Below are 17318 nucleotides of genomic sequence, written 5' to 3'. Positions count from 1 at the left end.
AGAAAATATATTAGAAAAGACAAACTCTCACAGCTGTTATAGATCAATGCATGTGTGCGTGTCTTCTTCTTTTTACTTACTGATCCTATGTTTCTAGATATCTCTACCAAGGCCACTTCTGTGGGTGTGGTCCTATTTAGGGTTTGCAAATATGGTTCAGCCTATACTTGCATTGCCAAATCCGATTGGCTGGAGTATTATAAACCTATTTTCTGATTGGCCGTTCTTTCTGTCGATCAATGTCAAACGCTCTCTGCTCACCGACTAACCACGCCTCCTCACGCTCGCTTGATCTAGAGGTCCATTCGTGCGTGTAAAGCTGTGGAGTGCCTCGCCGGGAGGGTGGATGCGTGTTTTCTGTTCATTTTTGCAGGCTTCTCCCGTTGTAATTCGCCATCATACTACAGGAATAGCGTTAAATAAGGGGTTTCCCTCAGTACTTCGAGTTGAACTTAACGGCAGTGTGGCGCAACGCTGTAAGCGCTGAGCTTAGGATCTGTCACCTTGGTTGCAGCAGCTGCATTACTTGTGTCTTGAGGAGAGTGGAGTCGCTAGGCAGTTGCCAAAAGAAACGGGCAGTTGCTAACAAGTAGTTAGCAAGTCAGACAGTTAGCCTGCCAGCTAGCCACCTCTCCCTCCTGCCACAGCAAGTCCCACCCTCAGCAAGTGCGTGGACGTCGTAAGAAGCTGCAGCGGTGAAGTCGAGTGCTTTTCCCTCTCAACTTAGCCAGCATCGCTGTACAGCTGGCTGGCAAGCTAAAATAGCCCTCCAGACGTTAGCTAGGTGACGCCAACGTACGATTGTTGGCTTGAACGGTGGACAAGTGTCTTCTGTGGAGGGATACGGTCGCTACACTGGCAAAGAGACTGGCTAAAAAGAAGAGGCGAAATAAGAGCGAACAAGGAAGACACCGAGAAGGAGGGGACTGGCTAGTATAGCCGGGGAGACTGAATTTCACGTAAGTGACACACAGTTGGTAACATTAAGTTAGCTTACCAAACGGCTTACCGGTCCTGTACAACTTGCTGTGCTTGCATGGCAACGTTTATCCAGACAGCCACTTAGCTTTATCTGTGGCTTAACGCTAGCTCCTACAGCCTGTGCGCCATACTATAGCGTAAGCTAACGGTAAAGGCTTCCTTGAAGGTGGCACACTAGCTAGCAAGAGAGCTAATGCCTGATGGATTGAAAGTGAGACTGCACTTGAATCGCAGCCTGTGCACGTTTGCTGCACCCTGTCCGTATGAGCTAAGTTAAACAACTTCAGTTAAGTAGTCAGCTCGTCAATTTGTACATTGAACAGAACACCAAACCGGCTGTCATGAGTATTGGCTAATTAGCTGCTTTGCTAGCTAGTTCAAGCCGGCCACCCACCCAAGTTAACAGTTCAGTTTCTGACGATGCCAAGCAGTAGTGTTTCTGAAACCCCGTGAATGTGACTGGTTATCTGTTCCCCCCAAATGTTGGGCTCATATCTGTGTGGTGCAGCTGCGGGAACTGTGTGTTCCCTGGCTCAACCCTAGATTAAGTGGCCTCTCAGTGACAATGTCACAGCAACACTTCATGTACGACATTACACTGCCTTGCTTATAAATGGCAGTGCAGTATCTGTTCAGCTGTCAAACCTGGTGGTAATTTCTTCAGTTAACCTGGCTGTCTCAGTATATTTCAGTTGCCATGCAGAGCTGTCATCAGTCACTTAACATTCTCGGGCTGCACACAGCCTACTGGCATAGTAAAAGTCAAAGTCAGCTGTTCAAAGCAACAATTAGGCAGTCCTTAGCCACATCAGTGCCTGGTACTCATACACAAATATGACTCTGTACCCACACAAATTCTGACTTATTTTCTCTCCTTCTGTAGATAGATAGCAAAAGCCGCCACTGAGCCACGCACAGCCATGAGTATTGAGATACCGGTGGGCTTGACAGAACTGCTGCAGGGCTACACTGTGGAGGTGCTGCGACAAAGGCCGTCAGACCTGGTGGATTTTGCAGTACAGTACTTCACCCGTTTGCGGGACACCAGAAGTCAGGATGGAGCTGGTGCCTGTGGCAAGACGGGGAAAGGAGTGATGTTCGATGGGGAGCCGATGCAAACAGAGTCTAACGGAGAGGATGATGAAGATGATGATTCTGACTTTGAGCGTAAGTCCATATTTTATTGTCGTGATTGTCAGCCGATGCATTGGACAAGTCTGTGTGAGTGAGGATGAAAGAGTGTGTTTGCGTGAGGCGGTTGGACGGTGAAAGAGGGAAAGTGAAGGTGAGGATTGGAGCCTTGTCACTGATGTAGTCAGAATATATTTCATCTCTTCTTATAGAGACAGATTACAAGTGTGTAAGGCCTGCTATATTTACATACACACGTTTGCATCCAGAAAATCCAATTGAGCAGACAGTTCAGCTAGGCAGCCCTCATCTGCCACTCATCTAATCTAGGTCTTCTCCATTCTCATTATCTATCTGGCTGTAAGGATCTAAAATAGTGCTTGAAGTTTCAAGGCCTAAAAGGTGTCATTTTGTTAAATTTAGCTTTCCAATCACATTGTTTCAGAAACAGTGGAAATATATTCAACCATGAGGTGAAATTATTCCCTGACTATACAGACATTCAGGAAAAGCTTTCCACTTTGAATAGGAAAACTGAAATAGGATGGCACACACAACTTGACAATCTTGGCATCTCTTGACAATTGGAAAAAAATATCATGATAAAATGTGTATGTCTCAGCAACAGTAGATACACATTTTTAAGTGTAAGAGTTTATGAACTGCATAACCTTTGCTTTCTACCTTTACTTATGGTTCTGCAAAAGCGATGCCGTGCCATTTTCACAGCACTCCCCTGTCTTCAACACGACTGGCAGAAGATGTAAGCTGCTCCATAGCTTTGCTCTGGTACTGAGCTGCAGAGAGCAGCGTGGCCTAGATCACATCAGTGTGCTGTGGAGCCAGGGGCTGTTACCTTGTGAATGGGGGTTCTGTGTTTTCTCAATGAGTTTATCCATTGTGATGATCTGCTGTGGATGATCCGTGAAACTATCTTGCGTCTATCTTCTAGAATCAACTGAGCAAGTCCGATTTTTAAAACTAATGATAGAATTTCATAATGCTATTTGCTTGTGGAAATGTCAAATTAACACAGTCTGATCACAGTATGATTATGGGTCAGACACTTTGTCTGTCCATCAGTATCATTGGCAGATGCTTAAGCGTTGTTGGAGTGTCACATCTAGGTGTGCTTCAGCATTGTGAAATTTGGAATCCATCAGAAATGTTTCCTGCAACTTGGATACAATTTTTATTTTAAAGTTTTAGTTTAGTTCAAGTTTTACTCTGTTTCATTTGTAGGTTAACCATATTTATCATGCCCCATATGCACATGCTCATCCCTGCTGAAAGCAATATTGGCCAACCTTGTAGATTGGTACAAGCTGGCTCAGGGTAAAAGAGGGATTACAGTTTCTGTTTCTATGCTCACACAAGTGGGGTTTGGCTACTGTCAAACAGCTGTGACCTCAGCTGAGAGAGCGGTGTGTGTGTGCATGCGCATGTTGTGTCTGTGAGTGTATGTGTATGTGCACACTTGTGAAGGCAAACAGTGTTATGTCTTGATTTCACGCCCGTTCAAATTCCAGCCTGGTGACGGCATGAAGCGATTCTTCCTAGTACATTCTGATTAGCGATCCGTTGTTGAGCATTTTCCACACCTCATCCAAGGTAGCAATAAAAGACAGGGAACTGAAACTGTTGTGCTCCAGGGAGAAGCTGGCTGTATGCTGTGGGTCACACACATGACTTCCATGAAAGTAGGATAAACAGCCAGGCTTGTGTATGCAGCCTCCAGGGGACATTATTATTGAGGGGAACAAAAAAAGGCCTGTATAATGAAAGCCATCATGTGCTCTTGCCTGACCACTGTTGTAGCCTTATAGGTATAAAGAGTACCATAGTGTTACTAGTTCAACAGCACATGCTCCAGAACTGTTTGGTCTTGTGAAGAAAACACCAAAATAACTTTTTAAACTCGGGATTGCAAAACAGGGATGGATATTATTAGTTAGTTCCATAAGTGACGCGCACACAGCCTGGTGTTCTTAGTTTCAACCCCTCAGCACTGAAGAGTCCACAGACATTACAGTCACAGTACTTGGACCAAGTTATCATTCCAGTTTTATGGGGTGTTCTGGTTTCCCAGGGTCTAAAGACACTGACCGTGTTATCACAACTTCCCTGATTTGAGTCCGACTGGGGGCCTGTGTTAGATGTTATCATAGCTCTGCTCTCAGCTCTATATTGTTCACAAGCCTGTAAAAAAAAAAAAAGTTTTAGTTTGAAATAGAAAAATATTGTGTTGTCAAAATTCTTGTGCCAAGATTGGATGAAATAACAATAATAAAAATAATTCAGCATTTAGCTTCACCTTAGCACAAAGCACATTAAAACATAATATCATATCATCACGTAGGCCAATGACTCATTTCTGGTTTTGACCCCTTGATTAAGAAATATGGCCATTGTGAAATATAATATTGAGCTGAGAGGCTCTGTCTCTGCATGGGAGAAGTCGTTTATTGGACTAATGATCAAGATTGAATATGGTTATATAGTTTGGAGAGCTTCAAGGTGAAATGCCAGTTGTGTAACATGAACATGATCTGTTATATGTATCTTATGATCTGTATCTGTTGTAAATTGCTGACACTCTTGTTATCGTTTTTTATTAGGCTACTTACAGTTGAAGTGATTCACCAGTGTGCTCTTAACCTTTTATTTGTGCTGCAGGAAATGGCTGCGTATGAGTGTTCCGGCTTAACGCCTAAAATGCAAATGAGTTAGATAGCCACCAATGTATTCCCATGGACAAAACAGTGTACTCCTAAAACATGACGTCCTGTTTTACGTGCCTTGTTTTCCAAACTCTTAGTGCCTAAGTCCACAGTAGGATCAGTAGACAGGTCTAAGCTGCTTAACAAAGGGAGATATTGTTTTGAATACAAACTGTTGTACCTCCATTATGTCTAGTGATGTTGGGCCAAAGATTTTTAAGTAACCCTTTGTGTCGAGGCTGAGCTTCAGTTATGAAGTGGTATACATTTGAATCAGAGCTGCTGTATTTTGCATAACAGTTGACTGAGAGGCTAAAGCATAGGCTCTGCTAGAAAGAGTAAGTGTAGTTTGACTAAAACTGATTGCTCTGAACATCAGGATCACCTGTGGTCTTTTTTTTTTCAATACTTCAGTTAGAAAGGGCTGTGGTAGATGAACGAAAGAACAGGCGTTATTCAAAAAAGGTGCAATCCAAATATGTGTCCTAATATGTGCATGCTTTTTTCGCTCCTTCAAGCTGGCTGGGCTAGTGTCTGGCTGTTCACACAGAGAAACAGGAGGGGATGAATGGATGCCTCTGTGACTGAAATGAGTGGGGCTTTTCATTAAAAGATGGATGGAGGCACAGATGAGTTCCAGGGATGATAATAGAAGTGAATTTAAATGTGTTTTTATAGGGAAGACAGCAGGGATAACGCAGAGGCTATATGAAAAAGTGATTGAGGGAGGAGAAAGGATGAGAGTCTTTCAGAAAAAAAATCTGCTCTCGCTAACTCAAAACAGAACATGACAAAGCTTGGTAGCTAGATGACGAGTCACCTGGATACATAACAGACTTTAAGCTCAGCTCTTATTCATCCCTGACAGTGTGGTTTTTACCACAGATGAATGGGAAATTTCTGCTAACTTTCAAAGATTTACCTCCAAAATGATGTAATCTGTTTGGGGGAATATTTCTCCTTCCTGAAAAGCAACCAACCAGTATTTTCAAAATCCTACCTATGTGTGTTGTGTTGATCATTTATAAGCACTGGTATTTTGAAAGCAGAGGTCTCGGGAAGACACATAACACCAACAGAAATCTGCAAAGTGTTTCCTTTTCATTGCAGCAGCACTCTTGGAGCAGCAAGTGCAAATTTTCCGAGATCTGTGTTCATTTTGGAGTGTAGTTCAACTGTTGGTTTTTAAACATTCACGTAAATTGTGACAGATGGCCCATTGCTTGGCGAACTGTAACCTTGAAAATGATGGCCATGATATAAGGAAAACTTACTACGCAGAATGTCTGTCTGCAAGTTATGGAGAAGATTGAAGGCCTTGCATAGTCTGAAATACAGTACAATAAAGGGTTCTACACTTTAAATTCAGTTGCAAGGATTCTTAGTTGTGTCTATCTTCTGTTAAGAAATCGAATGTGCATCAGTTTTCATTCATTTTTCAGTGCCCTTCTTACAAGTAAATTGAAGAAAATGTTTTGTGTACCCTTGGTCTTAACTGTCTCTGTATGTGGGTTTACATACTAAAGAAGACATACAGGAAACATGTATTTCTGTTTCCATAACGCTGTACTGAAATATTTATGTGACCAAATCGGCATTGGTGACATTAACATCAAATCCATCTGCCGTGTATGTTGATCGACGGTGTGAACACGTCCATGTATACAGACCACATAGTGTCTGTGGAGCAGATAAATATTCTTGCATGTTTGGTTGTTGTTAAGCCAGGGGTCAGTGTGGCTCGGGGCATGATCACACACAATGTGGTGAAATCCTGCCTGTCTGATATCCCTCACTCTATAATCTCCTCGTTGTCACCCTGACTCCCTCTCTCTGCCCCTCCCTTCACCCCCTGCTGTTCTGCCGCTCTCTCTCTGTTGTAGTTAATGATTAGGCTGTGTGTTTTGTAGATAAAGTAACTCTTGACTGTCATAACATACATTAGAGTTGCTGTGGTGATAACATTTTCCCACTGGCTAATAAACTCGTGACAACAAAAGTGTTACCATTACACTGTTTTGTTTTTTTTTTAAAGAAAGATGCTCACTATCTGTAAAAATGTACCACTAATGCAAACCAAACATTTACTACTGCTAGGTTTCACATTGCGACAGGCTTTACACCTCCAACTTCTCAGTGAGATAACCAACTACTTTTCTCTATTTAACGTTTCAGGTTCCCTTTTAGTATTGGGTTAAATAAAGAAACCAAAACATTGCCAAATAGGTTTGACACTTTGACAAGAAATACTCCACCATCATGTCAGTTACCTCTCCTTACACTCGTCCCCTGGAAAGTGACTCCTGCAACTACCATGTCAAGCCTAACATACATAGAAAGGCTTTACTGTGTACTATTCTCTTTCCTGAACTGTTCTCACTGTATCCTATTTTTCGTCTGATTCACACGTATGTTCTTTGGCTTCTACTTTGGACAGTTTTTAACTAACCTTGCTTTGTGACATTTTCCTTTCAGTTGTGTGTGTGATAAATAGACATTACACTGAGCCCCTATAGGTGCTCGTAATTAGTGCAATAAGCAGAGCTGCAATGTCCCTGTTCATTATCCTGCAGGGTGTTTGCGTGTTTGTGTGTATGTGTGTGTTCACGGTTGTATGAGCGATTAATAGGGAGAGGGAGTGCATGCGTGCACAGATGCCCCCTTACTGAGTGTGTACATTTGTATATCTGTATAGGTGTGTGTGTGTGTGTGTGCACGCATGTGGCAGGTCTCAGCGCAGTGTTGTGCAACAGGTGACCTGATTAGCAGGCTGCAGTGTGTGTCCAGTGTGCTTTTAGCCTGCAGGCAAATCTAATGCAGCCTAGCATCCCAACAGAGACCTGCTGCACTGGCTGACTGACAGCGTTAAGTGGAAAAGCCCTCAGATGGCTCATGCTACTCAGTCTGGCTTTCTGACTGTTTTTTAATACGGTACCTGTCTGTCTCCCGACTTATCCCTTCAGGTCTTGTCTTTCTTTCTCTCTGTGTGTATTTATTTTTTGTAAACACTCATTTTGGCTCTTTGCCCAGTTAACTGTCTTACATGTGTGCCTGTTTGCTGAACATACTCTGTCTTGCTCCGTGTGTTTCTTTTCCTTACAGTTTTCCCTCCGTTTCATGTACCTGTATGTCTGTTTTTATCTACCTGTTGATCACCCTCTCTATTTAATTGTCTTATTTTTCTGTCTGTTTTTGCGTCATTCCTTTGAAAGCCAGTCTGCTGGTTTGTCAACTTCCCTGCCTACCTGCTGTCATCCTACATTGCCTTTCTTATGTTGTTGAGTCTCTTTCTTCGAAATTCTCTGTAGCTGTATCTCTCTGCCTCTCAGTGTACCTCTTTCTCCACCTCCCTTTTGGTCGTGTTCTGTATTTTTATACATCTCCTTCTTTCTGTCAGTATATTTTGGTACATGACTCTTTGGATTTTTTTTTTGGTATCCCTTTCTGTGTCTTTATTAGTTTATTATGATAGGGAGCATGTTAGAAAACATTAACAGTAATTGTTACAGACACACTATGTTGTGCAGCCTAGATACTTGAGATGAGGCAAAAACAACCTAAACCAGTGCAGTGTCAGTCAGTTCTTTATCAATTCTTAGGCCACAGTTCACGTCACAGAGACACGCTTTGAAATTAGGAGGAAATAAAGCATTGAAAGTCTGTGTCAACTTGTAGCTGTCTTTATCTAATCTCCATGTAAGGCGACGTGTCTGCGCATCCACTAAGACATTTTTGTGGTTGACAAAAGGACATAAACAGGGCAGTGTATTTGTTTGTTCTATTAGAATGCCATAGCGGCAATCTGGTCTTCTTTTGCAAGAGTATAGAGAGACCAAACTGGAAGAATGGAAAAACAAAAATTTGCACATGTATGTGAGCCAATGAAAGAATACAAAAAAGGATAAATCCTGTGACTGTGTTACAACCTGGACTGCTTGCATTTACCATTACACATAATTTAAACTTTGGTACCTCCTAATTCTCTGTTCACAAGCCATCTTTTGTAGCACTGCAGAAAAATGAGGAAATGGAGGGGGTTGGCAGGCCTTTAGCCTGTGGCTGTACATCCTCATCCGCTGCCCCTGTTAAGAGTTCACATGGCCCCCTTCCTCCAACACACACTGTCTCTGTAAAAGGTCATGTTTTCCCCCACTGACCCATCCAGTCCACCTGAAGCCTTAGCTGATATACCACATATTGAACTAGATGGAGGTCTGAATGAAGTAAACATAACCCACAATGTTTATGTAAATGTGTTAACCTCCTACTCCGAGTCATCTAGATTAGCAAGGGTGTGTTGCGCGTCCTTTCTCACTTTTTGTTATTGTGAATTTACAAGCCATTACAAGTACCTCTCACCTCAGACTGCATTGCTAGTTGGAAACAACAGCGACACAGGATAAAAGCCACATGTCCCATTCATGGAGGCAAAATAATAAATCCGATGAATAAAGCATTACCGGTCATATGTGGGAGTGAAATTGTTTTGAAAAAATGTGAGGAGAACCTGCTTTAGACTACATTAAGATGGAAACTGTAACTTTGGTCTGTGTGCGTGTGAGAACAAGAGGCAGCAAAGCGATTCGCATCAAAGCCCTGTACAAGTGGGTGATGTTTGAAGAGAAACACTTAGTGGCCATGGACCTAAACTGACCCGAGATCCACTATGTACAGAGAGAGGAGGGAGTGAAAGTAAGAGAGGGGTATTTATGGGTGGGGGTTGGGGGTTGGGGGTAGGAGGGTGTAGGAATGGTCACAGTGGAAGTTGTTCTTTTAGAAAGTGAGGGTGCTAAAAAAATGTTTTAATCAGTCTTAAAATCCAGTATTTTAAACTGGATTTCAACATATCAGTCATTACCCATTTGAACTTTTGTTAGAGTCTTAGTATAAATTCAGATTTAACAAAGACTTTTGTCAGTTTTTCAGTATTTTCACTCCGTTGCCAATTTAATTACTGCATTACGTACAGGAGATAAGATTACAAAGATGCCAATTCCTCAGTTGGCCAGATAGCAGCTGTAAAACTAACATTGGGCTGAAATAGTACTGTTGCAACACTGCTACTGGAAGTAATGCCCATGTATTGATGCTTCTCTCAGGAGAGAAGTGGGAGTACAGAGGGGGTGAAGAGAAGGGCATGGGATAGAAACAAAGTTAGGGAGGGAGATGAAGAGAGAACAAATGAGAAGAAACTCAAAACAGAACAAGACTGAGGAGGAGGAGGAGGAGGAGGATAAACTGGGCTGAGAGTGGTCAAATTACAGAGGATGTGGGAATCGGGCCTCCAGCGATCAATGTTGTGACTGGCTCTGCATTCGGCTTCGAGATTTTAGGATCTTCAGTTATTCCTGAGAATTAAACAGATTCCTATTTTTTGTGGCATTCTATATATTGTAAGTAATTTATGTTGTGTTTTCATGTCAAATATTCTCAACAGTATTCCAGTATTAACCCAGTTAGGACGCTGCTTTAGCCCAAGTAAGGAAATATTCTGCGTTTGAGGTTTCACAACATTTAGTCACACATTCGGCAGTCTGTTTTACAATGTATGCCAAAGATGCACCCTTGCGAAAGAACACATCACTCTATACAGTATATCTTCCATTGTTTTGTCATTTACAAGCGTGTGTTGCCACTATCTCATTCTTGGCAAACATGCTTCCTGTGTGGCCGTTTTCCAAGTGCTGTGTCTTTCCTCCGGGCAACCATCTTTGAGCTCCATCTCCCAGTTGAATTTACTCTTGTATATATGTGTTTACAAGGAGGCTTGAAGCTGTGTTTTTGAATAATGTGAATGGAGGATAGAAAGGATAGTAGACAAATGATGGCAGCACAGGGGTAAAAATACTGGAGGGAAACTGAGATGTTGTAATGTGGAGATGGTGGCCTTATTTATCACGCTATGCTCAGGAGCATGAATACGAATGGGATAGTTCTATAAGGAAAACATGTACACAGCGTACAAATAAGCCTATTTAGGATAAGATAAATGGTTGCATCATTGCAGTTATGCAAATATAGTCAGTGATTTGATTCAAACATTTATCAGCACTATATCAGGCCACCAGATCTTTTTAAATTAAACAATGCTTGGTTACTCAACATGGTAGCTGTAAGTAGATAAACTTGCCACCTGCAGATCTTGTTTGTCAGTGTTTCCTAACCTAGCAATGTGAGATAAGAGTGAATTGGCTATGGTTTTAGGACTACTAGGTTACCTAGCATTGCTTTTTTATCATTTTCTACACTTGCACAAGAAAAGCTTGTGAAAACAGGTTCAATTTGTCCTCTGCTGTGGAGTTGGCTGCAACAGTCTTAATCATGGTCAGACTGACAGAATGAGAAAACACATGCCATGAATTTATCTCTGTCACACTCCTGGTTGCTTTTTTTTTTTCCAAATTCAGCGTTTAGATCTCTACCGCTCTGAAGCACCGTCCACCACATCTTTGTGTCTAATCCGTTGGTCTGTCGTTATATGTCAGCCATCACTCGCTCATCCTGTTTGCTCTGAACCTACTCTCTTGTCCTCTCAATCCCCCTGTCTCTCTCGCTCTGCATGTGTTGGTCTCGTTGTACAGGCCCAATCTCATTAGACAAGATGGCTTAGAGAGAGAAAGGGTTATAAGGGCGGTTTAGCTGAACCGTATTTGGCACAGTAAGAAAGAGAGAATTAACAGGGGGGACAAGTGTAGAGAAAGACGGAGAACATGAATGAGACGAGACTGAATGAGAGGGAAAGTAGCAGGTTAGAGCCAGCATTAAAATGCCAGCCAAATACAGTTAATTTCTGACTTGGACTGCCTGGTTTGTCTACCCTTTTTAGCCACCTTGGCAGACAGGATGTAGATATCACTAAGAGGTACCCTAGAAAATATGTTTGTCTTGTAAACTGTGAAAAGTGGCTGTTTTTGGAATCCTTCTTACCTGCCTCGATACCAGCCAGTCACTCCAGCCAACTGGACTAAACCATGTCCCTTAAGTGTCTGTAGAGCAAACATGACCATGCATTGGATTTCTGTGCGGAAAGAAATGTGATTTATCAATTCCAATTTAGCGCTGTAGTTTCCAGAAATGCAGCCTTGTGAAGCAGATTGAATCACAGCTCTTCAGATTATGAGTCAGGATGGAGAGATGGATTGCATGAAGGTGACAATGGCCTAGTTCTGGTGTAGTACATAATGATTTACCTTTTTAAAAGAGGTGTTTCAAATTTGTCGGATCATCTGCACAGATGTTTGTCTTGGGGTTCTAATAAGGGCATTTTATTATATGGACTCCATTAAAAGAAGGAACAAAAATGTTCAATTTAGTGTCAATTATTGCCCTTACAATATGTGGAAATGTGTGTCTCCTACTACATGGGCAATGGTGATTGATTTTTTGCACTCATTTATGTCACCTGTTCAGAGTAACCTTAGACCAGGGTTATGAATGTACTTTGACTGTGCTGGGTGAACAAAAGTGTTCCCTAGCCTCCAGCTCGTGCGAGTTTTAGAAAAGGGATGATGGTTTGGTTTTCTGCCAAATTGGCTGTTAGAGCAGACAGCTGAACAGACAAAGAGCAGCGTGTCGCTCACACCCTGCCTCAGATATCATTCTGACTTGTCAACTGAACAGTCGAGCACACATGTGAAAATGGGGTATATTTTATAAATTCTGCACTGATGCTGTAAGTTCTTTGTTGCTTTTACACAACACCAAACTAGTATACATGGTTAAGGCCACATGGAAGATCATGTTATGGATCTAGAAAACTAATATTTGTTATTAATTTTTATCAAAAGTTGTTGAAATTTGTTCCAAAGTTTTTCAGATATCTTGTTAATACACACAGACGTAACATAATTGGAAATGTGACCTCCTTGTTGGAGGCAATGAGAGGTTGCACTCCTTCTCCTACATTATATAATGTGGACCCTCGCTGGGCTAGAGATGGCAAGTAAAATGGTCTTTTCTTCCAGTAGCAGTTTTTGATGAATCCCAGCCCCCCCAGCTGTTTTCACTATATACCATATAGGAAAGAGGCTTAATAATGTACCTTTTTAAAAAAAACAAAAACAAAACAAAAAAGATGTATTTACAATACTGTGTAGATTCTGGGTTTAACATGGTGGTACTAAAGTGGCACAGCCATGGTCACTATAGAAACCACTGACATTGAAACTGCTCTCAGCCAATCTCAGCTGGAAGTGACTGATGGGCAGTGGCCTCGCTTCATCATGATTCAGATAAAGAAACTCGGGAGGTCACCAGTAGTTCACAGTCCTCAGTTCTTTAACTAGTACCTTTTATCAGTGTATTTGCATAGCCTTGATATGACAGACTTTTATACCGCTGTCTTTGTGTTGCAGTTCTGATAATGTGTGTTTGTGTAACCCTCTTATTATTTATCTTCTTAAAGGGCAGCTGCACTGTCAGTGAGGGATAAAGTTGTCATTGAAAGCGAGAGAGGGATAAAAAAAATAGCAAGAGAGACAGAGCACAAACTGTTACTCTTTGCCCCAGCTGTTTAGGTTGTTTATGTATAATTGTTTATTGTATAAACCACATTTCTTCCTGTGCTAGCCTGTGTTACTAAAGACCTAATTGGCATGACATTGACAAAGTTTGGCCTGCTCACCGGACTCAAGTACCTGGTCAAATGTTACTGTTTTGTCTTTTTTATGGCTGCAGTCTGATTTAAGGTAAGCATACAAGTGTGCATTCGTAGTTTCCATGGCACGGGAAGTAGTACCCATGTAGGTCTAAGTCAAATTGTATTGCATTTAATGACCTAACTCTAAACATAGGCTTGAGAATGTGGAGGTTTGGAGCTCTTTTGTGACTGTAAATGGTCAAGTAATGGGAGACCAGATTGTCCTCGTTTACGTTACACCACAGTGGTTTGATGAGAGTATGTTGCGCTCTCCTACCCGCAGGCTGGCCACTAATGTTATTCTGCAGTTTGACATTTTACCACTGCACAGGACCTCTGGCTGATATTGTACTGTACTTGTGTGTTAATGCCATTCAGTTTCTAACCCGCGCGTTAGTAAACTTTTTAACCCAGGGAGCCAAAATGAATAAATTGAGTGTCATCCTCAGGATATGAAAACATGTCACTGTTCTTGTCATGTGGAGACTTGATGCTTTAAACCCAGATGTTGTTGCCTGAGTTGTTGTAATTGTAAATGTCTTATAGCTTGCCTTCCCAGGCTGCTGGCCCACTACTGGTCCATGTAATGTCTCCAGGGTCTCATCTCTTAAACTGTGTGTCAAGACGCCAAATAATTACAGCCCATCTCTTGTGGGTTCTCCTTATGGCAAAAGGGGCAATATGTTTTCATGAGAAAAGCTCCAAGGGGTAGAGTGAAATTATTTGTTGGGGTTGACACTGTAAATGTTGCAGAAAACCTGCAGCATCTAGTTTCATAAAGTCATTGTCAGATATGGTAAGAAAACAGATTCCTTTCTCCCACATTCTGCAACGTCACATTCTACAGGTCACGGGTAACACTCCTCAGGTTCTGCAGGTTTACGATTATGCAGGCTGTTACTGATAACGTGGTGGACTTTGTGAGCAGAAGTTGAGTGAAAATGTGCTTGCAACACATGCCAACCTCATGTAGTAATGCTTTAATGCATTCAGAGTATTTTTGAAGTTTTTAAACTGTATCTTAATATTATTATATTATATTATATTATATTACTTTATATTACATTAATATTTTCATTCATATTCCTAAGCAGTGGCACAGGTTCACATTACACTGCACAGTTTTGATATAAGCACAAAGCAAAAATCATTATTGACCAGTTCCTGCTAGTTCTCCGAACAACTGTCTTTTCCAAACGGCTCACTGTTTCCCCTTGAGAAAAGAAGTCTGGGAAAGGCAACCCATGAACAATCTACAGTCAGTTATTTAGTATGGTCTCTTCAAAAGTCTTAGGTCATCGCTGCTACTGTTGCACATTGCATCAGTTTTAAACAAATTACTTTTTGCATTTACGGGAGTTTTCTGAGAGCTGGTATACAGTTTTCCTCCTTATCAACATCAAAGTCATACTTACATGTTAGCTATCGTAAATGAATGGGTGATTTTATTTTATTTCATTTATTTTCTCACATTATTGAATATCAAGCACAGGAAACATTGCTTCAGTATTACGTCATATGGCTGTGTTATCATAGGATGATAAAATGCCGTAGTCTCTCAATACTCTTCTGAACCAATGAATTGTGACCTTACTTGGGTCAGTCTCAGAGCAGCATGTCCCCTTTAGGAAAGTGGAACGGTCAGCTCAGGAATTAACAGGCTAAGTAACCACTAGTGAATTAAGTTGACATTGAAAGCTGTTTTGTGTCGCTTTCATGCAGCATAGCTTGTCTCTATACCCTCTCTTATATGTTTGGTGTGTCCAGTAATTGAAAAATATAACACTCATACTATTTATAAAACAGTCATTTCTGCTTTTTTCACTGCAACTTCTGCTGGCCTGTGTGGGGAATGCATAGTATTAACACTACCAGGGTCATGGGGGGATTTCCATGGACACTAAATAAGCACTTTCTCATGGCGCACTAAGATACTTTGACAAAGCCTGTGCTTAATGGCGTACATGTGCGTGTGTGTGTGTGTAGTTCCATTACTGCTGCTATCAAAGCATAAAACGGTAGCTGCTGGGCTGATAATGTGTGGGCTGTACAACCTGTGGAATTTCTGTTTGGAAATTGTTATAATGTAACTTTTTTTACTTTTATTAATCCTGCTTGGTCAGATTTGTTTGTGTTAGTATATTATTATTGTGTGTTTGGGCCACAAAGACCATGTACTAAGTGGTGTGTTAAGAAAGGTATGGCCACAAACAAACGTAAGCAGCACAGGCATTCTGTAAATTAATCAGTTGATGATACCAGAAAAAAAACACCAGAAAAGTTGCTTGTGGTTTCTTTCCTTAGTTTAGTAAATAGCCATTAAGCTACTGCAACATTTTCTTTTCATTGAGCCTCAGTTAAATTCTGTTTTTTTTAAATCGGTAAATAAAACAAAACAAAACACTGTTTTGTACAGGGGTTGCCAGTACTGCTAGTACCACTGGGAATCAACACCTGAATCAACAGCTCTGTGCAGCTGACGCACTTAAAAAAATGTTGTTCTGTGTAACTAAGTAGCAAGTCATTAACACATTATCCAGAGCAAATGAATAAGTAAAATTTTTCAGTCATCTGCTACCGAGCAACTTGTGTATTTATTGATGGGTTACAGGGGGAGTTTGGTTACTTCAGATGCTTTGATCATAGTATTACTTTTACGTGATAATTGGCACATAGTCTCTGCTGAGGCTGTCACCCTCAGCTTGTGACATGCTAAAGATTAGACCTTGATAAACCAAGGAAAGGTCATCAGGTCAAGTCAGGCTTAATGGGGTTAAGAGGCATCAACAAACCTGGAGCTGCTGTGAAAGGGTTAACGGCAATGCAGCTATGAGCAGGACATGGCTGCTTCCTTTTAAGGGCTTAAGTCCTCTGAAGTGAGCAATAGACTGAGAGAGAGAGGAAAGAGAGGGGGAGATACTGGGAAAGGGACAGACTCGGATATGGGGCAAGGGAAGACAGAGAATGTGAGAGAGATGGAGACCAAGAGGGAAATGGATAGAGTTGGATAATAGAAAAGGTAAAGAGAGTGAGAAGGGAGCTGCATGATGGGAAACAGGGAAGAGCGTGAGAATAATGGTGGAAACTCGATGACATAGGAAGCGAGCGGTAAAGGCTGTGAGAGAAGAGCAAGAATTAAACGGAAAAGCTTACAACAAATGAGAAAGCAAACACAACAGTTAAAAAATAAATAAATAAAAATAGAGGAAAGGGAGAAATGTGAAAAGTGAGCTGCTGCAAGAGAACGAGTGAGAGAAAACGTTACAGCTGTTTTTGTTTTGGAAAAACTTTGTTTGACAGGGAAATGCAGCATGGTGAGAAGGAGAGAAAGAAAAGACAAAAAATTGTTCGGGTGAAAAGTATTTAAGTAATCAAATGGACCCCTGCTGTATATCTTTTACAGAGGAAACCCCAAGTGTGTATCTTTTGTGATTGAGGTATATGTGAAGTGCAGATATTTGTGTGTTAATATTTGTATATATATCCCCTTCTCCAGTGTTGCTGATATCTTGTAACCTCGTATCTTTGTTTGTTTTTAACTTCTGTGTAGTAAATTCAACATTCAAACAAGTTCTCACAGCTATAAATCATAGTGCTGAGAAACCGTAAACTGGTACAAGCTTACAAATGTATAACTCATGTATGCTCAGCATGTTTATGCGCCAAATATCATGCTTGGATTCTGCGTACGGGTTCAGACATACATGTTTGCGTTTGTGTGTCACAGAAAGAGTGAAAGAACTTCTATTAATTTAAGTGATAAAATATGACCGGGAATGTAAGGTCTACACTAACTTAATAACATGTTGACCTGTTTTACTACTTGACGCTACCAGTTCACCCTGTTA

The 17318-nt window shown here is 41.3% G+C and overlaps 1 protein-coding gene across 2 annotated transcripts in view; it reads left to right on the top strand.

The window, feature by feature from the left end:
• Positions 1–281: 281 nt before the first annotated feature.
• Positions 282–17318, top strand: part of prkar2aa (protein kinase, cAMP-dependent, regulatory, type II, alpha A) — a 43391-nt gene continuing 26354 nt past the window's right edge. Inside the window, exons 1-2 of one of the 2 annotated variants that reach the window (XM_084367534.1) lie at positions 282–959; positions 1869–2148. In XM_084367534.1, coding sequence (XP_084223660.1) covers positions 1902–2148 — 247 coding nt within the window. In that variant the 5' untranslated portion in view covers positions 282–959; positions 1869–1901. Of the gene's footprint in view, positions 960–1864; positions 2149–17318 lie in introns of both variants that reach the window. The other variant, XM_084367533.1, reaches the window with a different exon arrangement.

Source organism: Pagrus pagrus (genome assembly GCF_965226575.1).
Source record: "Pagrus pagrus genome assembly, chromosome: 11".
In the NCBI taxonomy this organism is placed as follows: Eukaryota; Metazoa; Chordata; class Actinopteri; order Spariformes; family Sparidae; genus Pagrus; species Pagrus pagrus.
The sequence above is the reverse complement of the archived record's forward strand: the minus strand, read 5'-3'. Positions and strand labels throughout refer to the sequence as shown.